The sequence below is a fragment of the Entelurus aequoreus genome, linkage group LG11 (genome assembly GCF_033978785.1).
Source record: "Entelurus aequoreus isolate RoL-2023_Sb linkage group LG11, RoL_Eaeq_v1.1, whole genome shotgun sequence".
NCBI lineage: Eukaryota > Metazoa > Chordata > Actinopteri > Syngnathiformes > Syngnathidae > Entelurus > Entelurus aequoreus.
This window is the reverse complement of record NC_084741.1, coordinates 14,154,003-14,171,501: the sequence shown is the minus strand read 5'-3', so window position 1 is coordinate 14,171,501 and position 17,499 is coordinate 14,154,003. Positions and strand designations below refer to the sequence as shown.

Genomic DNA, 17,499 nt, shown 5'->3' with positions numbered 1-17,499 from the left:
GTCCCGGGAAGCTAGTCTGTCCCCGCCGCTCACCTCCCAGACCTTCGGCTACCTCTTCTTCTTCACCAACACCTCCCTGCTTAACACCTTGCTGGAACGAGGTGAGTGGGTCCAAGGGTCCAAGGGTCCAAGGGTCCAAGTTCCAGGGACGGATGTCTCATTTGCACTTTCTTTCCCCGTCAAAAGATGGCCTGTTTTCCTGGTCCAGAGCTGTCCAGATCCGCACAAACCTGGACTTGGTCCTGGATTGGCTCCAGGGGGCGGGACTTGGGGACATTGCCTCCGAGTTCATGAAGAAGTTGTCGGTCATCGTCAACTTTTTGTGTATTCCTAAAACCCGACTGATCCAGGTGAGAAGTTTCTAGAAGAGAGTCTGGGACGGACGTGTTGACCGGTCTTGTCTCCTAGTCTTCGTGGGACCGCTTGCTGGAGGACCACGCCCTGCTCAGTCCTGCCCAGCTGCACCACCTGCTCACTCACTACAAGCTGGGGCCCAGCAGAGCCCCCCCGGCCTCCTGGGCCCCCCCGCCTGGCTCCGAGCTCAGCGGAGGTAAGAAACTCAGCATCAGATGATTTATGTTTCATGTTCCTGTGAGTGGATAATATTTAATCTCACTAATCACTAATTAATCACTAATCACAAATCACTAGTAACTAATCACTAATTGATCTCTAATTACTATGAATCACTAATCACTAGTAACCATTTTTCACTAATTAATCAGTAATCACTAATTACCAATCATTATTCACCGATCACTACTAATTAATCACTACTTAATCACTAATTACTAATCAAGTCAATAGTAACTAATCACTAATTAATATCTAATCACTAATTAATCACTCATCATCAACCATTATTCACCAATCACTAATTAATCAGTTATCACTACTCACCAATCACAATCATTAGTTACCAATCACTACTTAATCACTAATTACTAATGAATCACTAATCACTGACTAATCACTAATTACTAATTAATCACTAATTAATCTCTGATCATAAATCACTAGTAACTAATCACTAATTAACCTCTAATCACTAATTAATCACGAATCACTAGTAACTACTTACTAACCATTATTTGCCAATCAATAATTAACCAGTAATCACTAATTACCAATCACAAACAGTATTCACCAATCACTAAATAATCACTACTTAATAACAAATTACTAATTAATCACAAATCACTAGTAACTACTCACTAACCATTATTCGCCAATCAATAATTAACCAGTAATCACTAATTACCAATCACAATCATTATTCACCAATCACGAAATAATCACTACTTAATAACAAATTACTAATTAATCACTAATTAATCACAAATCACTAGTAACCAATCACTAACCATTATTCACTAATTAATCAGTAATCACTAATCACCAATCACAATCATTGTTCATTGATCACTACTAATTAATCACTACTGAATCACTAATCACTAATTACTAATTAATCACTAATGACAAGTGACTAGTAACTAATCACTAAATAATCACTAATCATCAACCATTATTCACCAATCACTAAATAATCACTAATCACTGATCACCAATCACAATCATTATTTACCAATCACTACTTAATCACTAATCACAAATTAATCTCTGATCATAAATCACTAGTAATTAATCACTAAATAATATGTAATCACTAATGAATGACTCATCATTAGTAACTAATCACTAAATAATCTCTAATCACTAATGAATGACTCATCACCAGTAACTAATCACTAACCATTATTCGCCAATCACTAAATAATCACTACTTAATAACTAATTACTAATGAATCACTAATCACTAGTAACCAATCACTAACCTTTATTCACTAATTAATCAGTAATCAGTAATCACTAATCACAATCATTATTCATTGATCACTACTAATTAATAATTACTGAATCAATAATCACTAATTACTAATTACTAATTAATAACAAGTCAGTAGTAACTAATCACTAATTAATCATTAATCATCAACCATTATTCAACAATAATTAATTAATCAGTAATCACTAATCACCAATCACAATCATTATTTACCAATCACTACTTAATCACTTATTACTAATTAATCACTATTAACTATTTAATCACTAATCATTAAATAATCTCTAATTACTCATTAATCACTAATCACTAATTACTCTGATCATAAATCACTGGTAACCAATCACTAATTAATCTCTAATCACTACTATAAAAATGGGACCCATAACCTCCCTGCTTGGCACTCAGCAACACGGGTTGGAGTTGGGGGTTAAATCACCAAAATGATTCCCGGGCGCGGCGCCGCTGCTGCCCACTGCTCCCCAAGGGGATGGGTCAAATGCAGAGGACAAATTCACCACATAGTGACAATCATTGGTACTTTAATCTTTAATCTTAATCTTAATGAATCACTCATCAGTAGTAACTAATCACTAACAGGTATCCGCCAATCAATAATTAATCAGTAATCACTAATTACCCATCACAATCATTATTCCCCATTCACTAAATAATCACTACTTAATTACTAATTACTAATTTATCACTATTCACTAAATAATAACTAATTACTAATTAATCGCTAATTAAGCCATTGTCACCAGTAACTAATCACTAATCATTGTTCACAAATTACTAATTAATCACTAGTCACAAGTCACTACTAGCTAAACACTAATCACAAATTAATCACTAAACACTAATCACCAATTACAGTTGTTATTCACCAATCACTAATAAGCACTATTTAATCACTAATTACAAATTAATCACTAATTATTAATCAATAACTAATCGCTAATTTATCACTAATTACTAATTAATCACTAATCACTAGCGAATCCATCGTCACCAGTAACTAATCACTAATTACTAATTCATCACTAATCACAAGTCACTAGTAATTTATCACTAATTATTCTCTAATCCATCACTAATCACTAGTAACTAATCACTAACCATTATTCACCAATCACTAATTATTCAGTAATCACCAATCACAATCATTATTCACCATCCATGTTCTACCGTTTGTCCCTTTCGGAGTCACAGGGGGTGCTGGAGCCTATCCCAGCTGCATATTATTCATATTAATGTTTGTTTTGTGTTCATGTTTATGTTTATGCTAATATTCATGTTTACGTTCATGTTCATAGTTGTATATTCATGTTAATGCTCATATTCATATTCATATTCATGTTTATTTGTATATTTATGTTCCTATTCATATTCACTTTGGTATATTCATGTTAATGTTTGAATTCATATCTATATTTATATTTATGTTCGTGTTCATTATGCCATTTTTGCCTTTTCCTTAGTTTTTGCTCATCTATGATCATAAGGGTCCCTAATAAAAGGAGCTGCTACTTGCTCTGCGTCCCGGGCTCACACCGACACTGTACCAAAGCCATGGTTCAATAACATAATCATATTTTCCGTTTTTTTCCAGACATATTCGAGAGCTTCTTGGACCATCCTCCTCTCATCCTGCCCAATGAGAACCCTCGTCTGGACCTCTCCCAGTCCATCCCCAGTGCGGAGCTGCAAAAGGAAGTGACCCGCCTGCGCACCTACCTGTGGGGCTGGACCAGGACGAGCTGCCGGCCAATCAGAGGACTCGGCTTTGAGCGATCAGGATGGATAATATTACTTTTTTTTTTTTTAAACGGGTGTTTTTATGCAACATTTTCATATCAGCTCAATTATTAGTTTTGAATTTTAAGTAATATGAAAGAATGAGCTCTTTCAAAATGTATTATTATATATATATAAATATAAATATATATTATTTGCACCATGCAGTGTTATTCTTTACTTTATTATATCTTGTTCGTTTTTAAATAAAATAAATATTCATTCTGCAATCGCTCTCTTTGGTGAGTTGACTTTTTACTAGCATGAGTAACTCATACAAGTGTAAAAAGAAGTTAAACGGCATAAACAAACCCCAAAACCAGAGAAGTTGTTGGTAAATAAAAATAGAATACAAGGATTTGCAAATAATTTTCAACTTATTTCCAAATGAATAGACTGCAAAGACAAGATATTTAACGTTATTTTTTGCAAATATTAGCTCATTTGGAATTTGATGCCTGCAACACGTTTCTAAAAAGCTGGCACCAGTGGCAAAAAAGACTGAGAAAGTTGAGGAACGCTCATCAAAACACTTATTTGGAACATCCCACAGAGGAACAGGCTAATTGGGAACAGGTGGGTGCCATGATTGGGTAAAAAAGCAGCTTCCATGAAATGCTCAGTCATTCACAAACAAAAACGGGGTGAGGGTCACCACTTTGTCAACAAATGTGTGAGCGAATTGTTTAAGAACAACATTTCTCAACATTTAGGGATTTCACCATCTACGGTCCGTAATATCATCAAAAGGTTCAGAGAATCTGGAGAAATCCCTGCAAGGCCGAAAACCAACATTGAATGCCCGTGACGTTCGATCCCCCAGGCGGTACTGCATTAAAAAGCGACATAAGTGTGTAAAGGATATCACCACATGGGCTCAGGAACACTTCAGAAAACCACTGTCAGTAGCTACAGTTGGTCGCTACGTCTGTAACTGCAAGTTAAAACTCTACTATGCAAAACCACAGCCATTTATCAACAACACCCGGAAACGCCGCCGGCTTCTTTGGGCCCGAGCTCATCTAAGATGGACTGATGCAAAGTAGAAAAGTGTTCTGTGGTCTGACGAGTCCACATTTCAAATTGTTTTTGGAAACTGTGGACGTCGTGTCCTCCGGACCAAAGAGGAAAAGAACCATCCGGATTGTTCTAGGCGCAAAGTGTGAAAGCCAGCATGTGTGATGGTATGGGGGTGTATCATGCCTGGTTCACACTAACGGCGCTTGCCGCACTTTAAAGCGGTGAACAAAGCGCCGTCATTTTGGTCAATTTTTCCACGAATATCCCGATCTCCGAAGTAATGTTATGCTTTGATACGCTCTGATACGCTCTGATACGAATTAGTTGCCGCTTTGTTACCGTTCCTCACGCTTTGATCCCGCTTTGATACGCTTTAAATCCCGCTTTGATACGTTTTAATACGCTTTATTGAACTTTATTACGCTTTGATGCGATCCTGACGCTTTAAATCAGGCTCTGACACGATTATCAAGCTCTGTTGTGCATTGTTACAACAAAAATAAGAAAAAAATGTGAAAAACTCAGTATACTGTTTTCCACACATTTTTTATATTCATTTATTTTTTCAATTTCTCTTTTTTTCTCGTTATATTATGTTTTATATCTTCATTTCTTTTATTTTTGTCATCTTAATAAATATCTATCTTTCATTTCTTATGCTAGTTGAAAATAATAAAAGGCAATTATCCACACATTTTTTATATTCATTTATTTTTTTAATCTCTCTTTTTTTTCGTTATATTATGTTTTATATCTTCATTTCCTTTATTTTTGTCATCTTAATAAATATCTATCTTTCATTTCTTATGCTAGTTGAAAATAATAAAAGGCAATTATCCACCCATTTTTTATATTCATTTATTTCTTCAATTTCTCTTTTTTTTTCCGTTATATATGTTTTATATACATATATGTTTCACGCTTTCATACGCTCTCTGCGCTTTATTCCATTCTTGACAGAGCGCAGATTTTTTTTAAACCGTTTAAAATTTTTTGCCGAACTTGCCGCATGTCCCGCTTCACTACAAGCTTTCTAGTAAAAGTACGGGTACGGGTACTAGACTGGCCTGCCTGTAGTCCAGACCTGTCTACAACATTTTTACAGACAAACAATACTACTTGGGGGCTATAGCTCAGTTGGTAGGGTGGCCGTGCCAGCTACTTGAGGGTTCCAGGTTCGATCCCAGGCTTCCGCCATCCTAGTCACTGCCGTTGTGTCCTTGGGCAAGACACTTTATCCACCTTGCTCCCCAGTGCCACCCACACTGCTTTAAATGTAACTTACATATTGGCTTTCACTATGTAAAAGCGCGTTGAGTCACTAGAGTAAAGCGCTATATAAATGTAATTGACTTCACTAACAGAGTGAAATTGAGAAAAACGTGGTTACAGGAGACGTCCACCAGGGGGCGCTGCAGTAATAACGGTGTACGCCATCAGCAGTTCATTTCCTGGCAAGGTGACACTCATGACTCAAAGCAGCGACCGCCATAAAAAGGTCAGTGCACTTTTCACTTCCCTTGACACACTGCAGTGCTTTCCACTTCCTGTCCAGGAGGTAAACATTTGACCCTCAGGGGCAGACAGGTGCTGGGATTGTTTGTGATGACTCAGCAGAGTCAGAGTGCTACTAATCACAGCACGCTTATCCAAGAAAACACTTCTCTGACGTGCCTGCCAGCGTAATATTATTATTATTATCATTATTGTTCTCTCCTGGCTTCCCCCCAACTTGGTTTCCTCACATCCGCTGGGCTTTTAGCTCGATGACGGTAAAAAGGCTGCAGAGAAACCACGTCACTGCTGCCCGGAGACACCACCCCCTATATATATATATATATATCTATATATATATATATATATATATATATATATATATATATATATATATATATATATATATATATATATATATATATATATATATATATATATATATATATATATATATATATATATATATATCTATATATATATATATCGATATATGTATATATATATATATATATATATATATATATATATATATTTATATTTTTATTTATTTTTTTATTTTTTTATTATTATTTTGTTTTTTTTTGTTTTTTTTGTTGATGTTTTTAATCATTTTAATCTTTTTTTGAAAAGTATTATTTTTTATGGTCCTAATTTGTTGATGTTTTTATTCATTGTAGTCTCTCTTTCTCAATCAGTTAATGAATTAATGTATTTTATGGTCTCGATCTGTTAATGTTTTTACCACTTTAGTCTACCTTGTTTTCCTATGGTGCTGATTTATTTGTTTATTTACGTATCTATTCGTCTATCTGTTTATTTATTTTTTGTTTTGGATTTGTTGATGTTTTATATAATTTTTGTCAATTTTTTATTTATTGATGTATTTATTTCATGGTGCTGTTTTGTTGATGTTTGTATCATTTTTAGTCAATCTTTTTATGGTTCGGATTTCTTGATGTGTTTATCATTTTCAATTTATGATTTGTTGATGTTTTTTTATCAAATTAGTCACTTTTTTATGGCTCTGATTTTATGATGATTTTATCATTTTAGTCTATTTTCTCATTTTTTTGTAAAAATAAATAAATAATAATGGTTCTGATTTGTTGATGTTTTATATAATTTTTGCCTATTTTGTATTTATTTATTGATTTAATGGCGAGGTTTTTTGATGTTTTTAAATAATTTTAGTCCTTTTATGGTGCTCTTTTGCTGATGTTTATATCATTCTAGTCAATCTTTTTTTTATTGTCCTGATATGTTGATGTTTCTAATCAATTCCATCTATTTTTTAAATGTATTTAGTTATTTCATGGTGCTGAATTGTTGATTTTTCCTTGATTTGGTTTTTGTTTTATTTTTATTTTTTATAATTTAAATTTTTGGTCATTTTTATTTATTTTCTATTTGTTATGGTTCTGACTTGTTGATGTCTTCTATCATTTTAGTCATTTTTGTATGTATTTATTTTTTATGGTTCTGATTTGTTGATGTATTTGATCATTTTAGCCATTTTTTTTATTTTTTATTTTTTTATGGTTCTGATTTAATGATGTCTTTATTCATTTTAGTCATTTTTTATTATAATTTTTTTTTATGGTTCTGATTTGTTGATGTCTTTTATCATTTTATTCAATTTTTTTTATATATATTAATTTTTTATGGTGCTGTTTTATTGCTGTTTTCGTGGTTTTTGTCCATCATGGCCTGTGTTTGTGTTTGGAACAAAGTCAGACGACTATTGGGCGTCCAAAAGGAGGCGTGTGCAAAGCAGTGACGTCCTGTAACGCGACACAGATGGCGCCTCAGACTTGCTAATTGTTTGAGGTTTCCTGCGATCAGGATGAAGAAACACGTCGGCGTCGGTGAGCGTGTGACACACAAAAAGCTTCCTGTGATGCCGCGCAGACGCCATGTCATGCACACTTTCACCCGGAATTGCGCCATCGCCCGAGCGGGCGTGACCGGGGGGCGGCCAGGTGTGCGGGCCCACACCTGTTGCGGTGGCGTTTGTCTGTAATTAGGCCTGCACGACCGCGGGGCGAAGGAGCCACGCTGGAGGACAATGACGCGCTTCTTCTCGCCCTGTCATCTCCTCGCTCGTGGAGTAATGAAAGATTCTTCCCGTCTTCAAAGAAAGGAAGTGCCCGACCAAAAAGGTGCTGAGTCAGCGGAGAAGAGGATGAAAAGAGGGACACAGCAGGGAGCCAAGTCTTGACTTTTTGCTGCTCATTGCTGCACTAATGACCTGTTTGTACAACAAATCATCACAATATAGAAAAAGTCAATAACACAGGCGGTCTCAACCTTTTTTGACCTCGGGGCCCAACTGGTCTACTACAGAGGGGCCCGGGGCCCCGCTCATGTATCAACACTGAATGAATAATCTTACTCCTGATTTGAATCATATTCAATGTTACAGTTGACAACCTTGTCAGGAGATACACAAGCACAAGTTAGTCACAAAGATTAGTGTCAAGGCTTTGGTCAGGCTGATTACAAATATAAATCCCAGCAGGCACAAGACATTGAAACAACGTTGACGACTTGTTGAGTTAGGTCCCGACGTTGAGCAACTCAAATACAACGTTAAAAACAACATGTTTTTTGACAACCTTTAATCAATGTCACGATTTATTTGACCATTGAAATTTGGTCATTTCCCAACCAATATTCTACAACACAAATACAACTTTGAAAAAACTTGTTTTTTGACAACGTTTATTCAATGTCGGGTTGTGACATTGATTTGACCTTTGAAATTTGGTCATTTCCCAACCAATATTCTAAAAAACAAACATAGCATCGAAACAACATGCTTTTTGACGTTTATTCAATGTTGGGTTCTGACGTTGATTTGATCGTTGAATTTTGGTCATTTCCCGACCAATATTCTACAACACAAATACAACGTTGAAACAACATGTTTTTTGACAACCTTTAATCAATGTCACGATTTATTTGACCATTGAAATTTGGTCATTTCCCAACCAATATTCTACAACACAAATACAACTTTGAAAAAACTTGTTTTTTGACAACGTTTATTCAATGTCGGGTTGTGACATTGATTTGACCTTTGAAATTTGGTCATTTCCCAACCAATATTCTAAAAAACAAACATAGCATCGAAACAACATGCTTTTTGACGTTTATTCAATGTTGGGTTCTGACGTTGATTTGATCGTTGAATTTTGGTCATTTCCCGACCAATATTCTACAACACAAATACAACGTTGAAACAACATGCTTTTTGACAACGTTTATTCAATGTCAGGTGTTTTCAACATTGATTTGACCATTGAAATGTTGTCATTTCCCCACCAATATTCTACAACACAAACACCACGTTGAAACAACATGCTTTTTGACGACGTTTATTCAATGTCGGGTTCTGACGTTGATTTGACTATTGAATATTTTCGTCATTTCCTAACCAATATTCTACACAACAAAAACAACGTTGAAACAACATGCTTTTTGACAATGTTTAATCAATGTTGAGTTTTGACATAGATTTGATTATTGAATTTTAGTCATTTCCCAACCAATATTCTACAACACAAATACAACATTGAAACAACATGCTTTTTGACGACGTTTAATCAATGTTGGGTTCTGACGTTGATTTGACCATTGAAATTTGGTCAATTCCCAACCAATATTCTACAACACAAACACAACGTTGAAACAACATGCTTTTTGACGACGTTTATTCAATGTCAAGTTCTGACGTTGATTTGACCGTTGAAATTTGGTCATTTTCCAATTAATATTCTACAACACAAATACAACGTTGAAACAACATGCTTTTTGACAACCTTTAATCAATGTTGGGTTCCGACGTTGATTTGACTATTGAAATTTGGTCATTTCCCAACCAATATTTTTACACACAAACATAGCGTTGAAACAACATGCTTTTTGACGTTTATTCAATGTTGGGTTCTGACGTTTAATTTGACCATTGAAATGTTGTAATTTCCCAACCAATATTCTACAACACAAACACAACGTTGAAACAACATGCTTTTTGACAACGTTTATTCAATGTCGGGTTCTGACGTTGATTTGACCATTGAAATTTGGTCATTTCCCAACCAATATTCTACAACACAAACAACGTTGAAACAACATGCTTTTTGACAATGTTTAATCAATGTTGAGTTTTTACATAGATTTGATTATTGAAGTTTAGTCATTTCCCAACCAATAATCTACAACAGAAAAACAACGTTAAAACAACATGCTTTTTGACGTTTAATCAATGTTGGGTTCCGACGTTGATTTGACCATTGAAATGTTGGTCATTTCCCAACCAATATTCAACAACACAAAAACAACATTGAAACAACATGCTTTTTGACGACGTTTATTCAATGTCAGGTTGTAACATTGATTTGACCATTAAAATTTGGTCAATTCTCAACCAATATTCTACAACAACAAAAACGTTGAAACAACATGCTTTTTGACAATGTTTATTCAATGTTGGGTTCTGACGTTGATTTGACCATTGAAATTTGGTCATTTCCCAACCAATATTCTACAACACAAATACAACGTTGAAACAACATGCTTTTTGACGTTTAATCAATGTTGAGTTTTGACATAGATTTGATTATTGAATTTTAGTCATTTCCCAACCAATAATCTACAACACAAAAACAACGTTAAAACAACATGCTTTTTGACGACGTTTAATCAATGTTGGGTTCCGACGTTGATTTGACCATTGAAATGTTGGTCATTTCCCAACCAATATTCTACAACACAAATACAACGTTGAAACAACATGCTTTTTGACGACGTTTAATCAATGTTGGGTTCCGACGTTGATTTGACCATTGAATATTTGGTCATTTCCCAACCAATATTCTACAACACAAATACAACGTTGAAACAACATGCTTTTTGACGTTTAATCAATGTTGAGTTTTGACATAGATTTGATTATTGAAATTTAGTCATTTCCCAACCAATAATCTACAACACAAAAACAATGTTAAAACAACATGCTTTTTGACGTATAATCAATGTTGGGTTCCGACGTTGATTTGACCATTGAAATGTTGGTCATTTCCCAACCAATATTCTACAACACAAATACAACGTTGAAACAACATGCTTTTTGACGACGTTTAATCAATGTTGGGTTCCGACGTTGATTTGACCATTGAATATTTGGTCATTTCCCGACCAATATTCTACAACACAAATGCAACGTTGAAACAACATGCTTTTTGACGTTTAATCAATGTTGAGTTTTGACATAGATTTGATTATTGAATTTTAGTCATTTCCCAACCAATAATCTACAACACAAAAACAACGTTAAAACAACATGCTTTTTGACGTTTAATCAATGTTGGGTTCCGACGTTGATTTGACCATTGAAATGTTGGTCATTTCCCAACCAATATTCAACAACACAAAAACAACGTTGAAACAACATGCTTTTTGACGACGTTTATTCAATGTCAGGTTGTAACATTGATTTGACCATTAAAATTTGGTCAATTCTCAACCAATATTCTACAACAAAAAAAATGTTGAAACAACATGCTTTTTGACAATGTTTATTCAATGTTGGGTTCCGACGTTGATTTGACCATTGAAATTTGGTCATTTCCCAACCAATATTTTTACACACAAACATAGCGTTGAAACAACATGCTTTTTGACGTTTATTCAATGTTGGGTTCTGACGTTTAATTTGACCATTGAAATGTTGTAATTTCCCAACCAATATTGTACAACACAAATTCAACGTTGAAACAACATGCTTTTTGACGACGTTTATTCAATGTTGGGTTCCGACGTTGATTTGACCATTGAAATTTGGTCATTTCTCAACCAATATTCTACAACACAAATACAACGTTGAAACAACATGCTTTTTGACAACATTTAATCAATGTTGGGTTCCAAAGTTGATTTGACCATTGGAATTTGGTCATTTCCCAACCAATATTCTACAACACAAATACAACGTTAAAACTACATTCTTTTTGACAATGTTTATTCAATGTCAGGTTGTTTCAACATTGATTTGACCATTGGAATGTTGTCATTTCCCAACCAATAATCTACAACACAAATAAAACATTGAAACAACATGCTTTTTGACAACATTTATTCAATGTTGAGTTTTGACATAGATTTGATAATTGAAATTTGGTCATTTCCCAACCAATATCCTACAACACAAATACAAAGTTGAAACAACATGCTTTTTGTCGACGTTTAATCAATGTTGGGTTCCGACGTTGATTTGACCATTGAAATTTGGTCAATTTTCAACCAATATTCTACAACAAAAACAACGTTGAAACAACATGCTTTTTGACGACGTTTAATCAATGTTGGGTTCCGACGTTGATTTGACCATTGAAATTTGGTCATTTCCCAACCAATATTCTACACAACAAAAACAACGTTGAAACAACATGCTTTTTGACGTTTAATCAATGTTGAGTTTTGACATAGATTTGAATATTGAATTTTAGTCATTTCCCAACCAATAATCTACGACACAAAAACAACGTTAAAACAACATGCTTTTTGACGTTTAATCAATGTTGGGTTCCGACGTTGATTTGACCATTGAAATGTTGGTCATTTCCCAACCAATAATCTACAACACAAAAACAACGTTGAAACAACATGCTTTTTGACGACTTTTATTCAATGTCAGGTTGTAACATTGATTTGACCATTAAAATTTGGTCAATTCTCAACCAATATTCTACAACAAAAAAAACGTTGAAACAACATGCTTTTTGACAATGTTTATTGAATGTTGGGTTCCGACGTTGATTTGACCATTGAAATTTGGTCATTTCCCAACCAATATTTTTACACACAAACTTAGCGTTGAAACAACACGCTTTTTGACGTTTATTCAATGTTGGGTTCTGACGTTTAATTTGACCATTGAAATGTTGTAATTTCCCAACCAATATTCTACAAAACAAATACAACGTTGAAACAACATGCTTTTTGACGACGTTTATTCAATGTTGGGTTCCGACGTTGATTTGACCATTGAAATTTGGTCATTTCTCAACCAATATTCTACAACACAAATTCAACGTTGAAACAACATGCTTTTTGACGACGTTTATTCAATGTTGGGTTCCGACGTTGATTTGACCATTGAAATTTGGTCATTTCTCAACCAATATTCTACAACACAAATACAACGTTGAAACAACATGCTTTTTGACAACATTTAATCAATGTTGTGTTCCAAAGTTGATTTGACCATTGGAATTTGGTCATTTCCCAACCAATATTCTACAACACAAATACAACGTTAAAACTACATTCTTTTTGACAACGTTTATTCAATGTCAGGTTGTTTCAACATTGATTTGACCATTGGAATGTTGTCATTTCCCAACCAATAATCTACAACACAAATAAAACATTGAAACAACATGCTTTTTGACAACATTTATTCAATGTTGAGTTTTGACATAGATTTGATAATTGAAATTTGGTCATTTCCCAACCAATATCCTACAACACAAATACAACGTTGAAACAACATGCTTTTTGTCGACGTTTAATCAATGTTGGGTTCCGACGTTGATTTGACCATTGAAATTTGGTCAATTTTCAACCAATATTCTACAACAAAAACAACGTTGAAACAACATGCTTTTTGACGACGTTTAATCAATGTTGGGTTCCGACGTTGATTTGACCATTGAAATTTGGTCATTTCCCAACCAATATTCTACACAACAAAAACAACGTTGAAACAACATGCTTTTTGACGTTTAATCAATGTTGAGTTTTGACATAGATTTGATTATTGAATTTTAGTCATTTCCCAACCAATAATCTACAACACAAAAACAACGTTAAAACAACATGCTTTTTGACGTTTAATCAATGTTGGGTTCCGACGTTGATTTGACCATTGAAATGTTGGTCATTTCCCAACCAATAATCAACAACACAAAAACAACGTTGAAACAACATGCTTTTTGACGACGTTTATTCAATGTCAGGTTGTAACATTGATTTGACCATTAAAATTTGGTCAATTCTCAACCAATATTCTACAACAAAAAAAACGTTGAAACAACATGTTTTTTGACAATGTTTATTCAATGTTGGGTTCCGACGTTGATTTGACCATTGAAATTTGGTCATTTCCCAACCAATATTTTTACACACAAACATAGCGTTGAAACAACATGCTTTTTGACGTTTATTCAATGTTGGGTTCTGACGTTTAATTTGACCATTGAAATGTTGTAATTTCCCAACCAATATTCTACAACACAAATTCAACGTTGAAACAACATGCTTTTTGACGACGTTTATTCAATGTTGGGTTCCGACGTTGATTTGACCATTGAAATTTGGTCATTTCTCAACCAATATTCTACAACACAAATACAACGTTGAAACAACATGCTTTTTGACAACATTTAATCAATGTTGGGTTCCAAAGTTGATTTGACCATTGAAATTTGGTCATTTCCCAACCAATATTCTACAACACAAATACAACGTTAAAACTACATTCTTTTTGACAACGTTTATTCAATGTCAGGTTGTTTCAACATTGATTTGACCATTGGAATGTTGTCATTTCCCAACCAATAATCTACAACACAAATAAAACATTGAAACAACATGCTTTTTGACAACATTTATTCAATGTTGAGTTTTGACATAGATTTGATAATTGAAATTTGGTCATTTCCCAACCAATATCCTAAAACACAAATACAACATTGAAACAACATGCTTTTTGTCGACGTTTAATCAATGTTGGGTTCCGACGTTGATTTGACCATTGAAATTTGGTCAATTTTCAACCAATATTCTACAACAAAAACAACGTTGAAACAACATGCTTTTTGACGACGTTTAATCAATGTTGGGTTCCGACGTTGATTTGACCATTGAAATTTGGTAAATTTTCAACCAATATTCTACAACAAAAACAACGTTGAAACAACATGCTTTTTGACGACGTTTAATCAATGTTGGGTTCCGACGTTGATTTGACCATTGAAATTTGGTCATTTCCCAACCAATATTCTACACAACAAAAACAACGTTGAAACAACATGCTTTTTGACGACGTTTAATCAATGTTGGGTTCCGACGTTGATTTGACCATTGAAATTTGGTCAATTTTCAACCAATATTCTACAACAAAAACAACGTTGAAACAACATGCTTTTTGACGACGTTTAATCAATGTTGGGTTCCGACGTTGATTTGACCATTGAAATTTGGTCATTTCCCAACCAATATTCTACACAACAAAAACAACGTTGAAACAACATGCTTTTTGACGACGTTTAATCAATGTTGAGTTTAGACATAGATTTGATTATTGAATTTTAGTCATTTCCCAACCAATATTCTACAACACAAATACAACGTTGAAACAACATGCTTTTTGACGACGTTTATTCAATTTTAGGTTGCGACGTTGATTTGACCATTGAATTTTGGTCATTTCCCAACCAACGACGTGGATCCCACGTTAGACATCAACATTGCCTCATTTTAAAAATACAACTATTTTGCAACGTTGTTTTCGAAGTCAGTTTTAAAGGATGTGTACGTACAATCAACGTTGTATCAACGTCTTGTGCAAGCTGGGATACATCAAATATACTGCAAAAGAAGGAAATTATCAAAACTGATGAAAAACTAAATCGATAATAAATGATAAATACTTAAATTGTCATGATCCTTGGCCCGGATCATGTTTTGGTTATGTTTTGGACTCCCTGAATTCCTGTTTTGTGCACTCCTGGGTTTATTTTGGTCACCATGGGGATTAATTGTGTTCACCTGCTTCTGATTAGTGGTCCCACGCTCAGCTGCTGTTAACCACTAATCAGAGAAGCATTTATTCACCTTGCTCGCCACGCTCAGGCTGGCGTCATTGTTTGCTTCGTGCAACCTGTCAAGGTAAGTGTTGCTTGTCTCCTAGCCAATGCTAAGTGCTAGCCTTGTCTACGTAAGTTTTGCTTGTTTCTAGTCCATGCTAAGTGCTAGCTTAGTTGTCGAGTGCGATCAGCACATTATTCCTTTTGCTCGTTTTCTGTTTTTGGTACTTCGCGTTATTTTTGAGAATAAATCATGTTCCTACCTGCACGCTTTGTCCGGAGTGGTCCGTCTGCATCCCGGGAGAATGAACCCCAGTAAGCTGCGAAAACCCCGTTGTGACATAAATACGCTCTCAAAAAAATTAAAGCGCGAATGAAAATGCAGCGTCACTTCTTTAGTCATCATTTTTTGCGCTTAAAATCATTGTATTTTATTTACCATTTACACAACGTGACAACTTCACTGCTTTTGGGTTTTGCACAAGGAAAATTAAACCGTTTGTTTTCATCCAGTTATTTATTTTTCATTCTGAAAAAGTAGAACACTTTGTTTTTCAATTTCATATTTTGTGTTTTAAAATAAAATAAAAAATTAAAATATATAAAAAAAATTTTTTTTTATTCCAATGAAAGGACAATTAAAAGGCCAAAACCTAAAATACCCCAATGGTAAGTCATATTTATGAATTGAAAAGTCAAGTATATGAGATTTTTTTTTTAAAACAAATGGAAATTACGAGATAAGAAAGTCGAAATAATGGGATAAAAAGTCATAATTACGAGTCCAAAAAGTCATATCTATGAAATAAAAAGTCAAAACTATGAGAAAAAGTAATCATTATGAGATGAAAAGTCATAATTATAAGAAAAAATGTCGAAATTATGAAATAAAAAGTCAAAATGATGAGATGAAAAGTCCTAATTATAATTATAATGATGAGAAAGTGGAAATGAGCCAGCACAGTTAGGGGTGACAAAGCAAGAAACTGCACTGCACAATTTTGATTTCCATCTCGTGATTTTGACTTTTTGTCTCCTCTTAATGACTTTCTTACCTCATCATTCTGCCTTTTATCTCATAATTGGGACTTTCTTTATTTGATCTAATTTGGACTCATAATTACAACATTTAATCTAATAATTTGACTTATCTCCGAATTTTGATTTTTTTACCTCATAATTATGACTTTCTATCTCACAATGATGACCTTATATCTCATAATTTTGACTTTATCTCACAATAATGACCTTATATCTCATAATTTTGACTTTTTATCTCACAATGATGACCTTATATCTCCTAATTTTGACTCTCTATCTCACAATGATGAACTTATATCTCATAATTTCGACTTTTTATCTCACAATGATGACCTTATATCTCATAATTTTGACTCTCTATATCACAATGAGGAACTTATATCTCATAATTTTGACTTTCTATCTCACAATAATGACCTTATA

General features: G+C 34.1%; 1 protein-coding gene across 1 annotated transcript in view; it reads left to right on the top strand.

Annotated features, from left to right (window-relative positions):
- rasip1 (Ras interacting protein 1) overlaps nt 1–3,747 on the top strand; it is a 38,945-nt gene extending 35,198 nt beyond the window's left edge. Inside the window, 5 exon segments of the mRNA XM_062064131.1 lie at nt 1–101; nt 187–350; nt 409–550; nt 3,462–3,593; nt 3,596–3,747. The exon segment at nt 1–101 is cut by the window's left edge and continues 182 nt beyond it. Of these exon segments, the coding sequence (XP_061920115.1) occupies nt 1–101; nt 187–350; nt 409–550; nt 3,462–3,593; nt 3,596–3,639 (583 nt within the window). The 3' untranslated portion in view covers nt 3,640–3,747.
- Nucleotides 3,748–17,499: the final 13,752 nt, after the last annotated feature.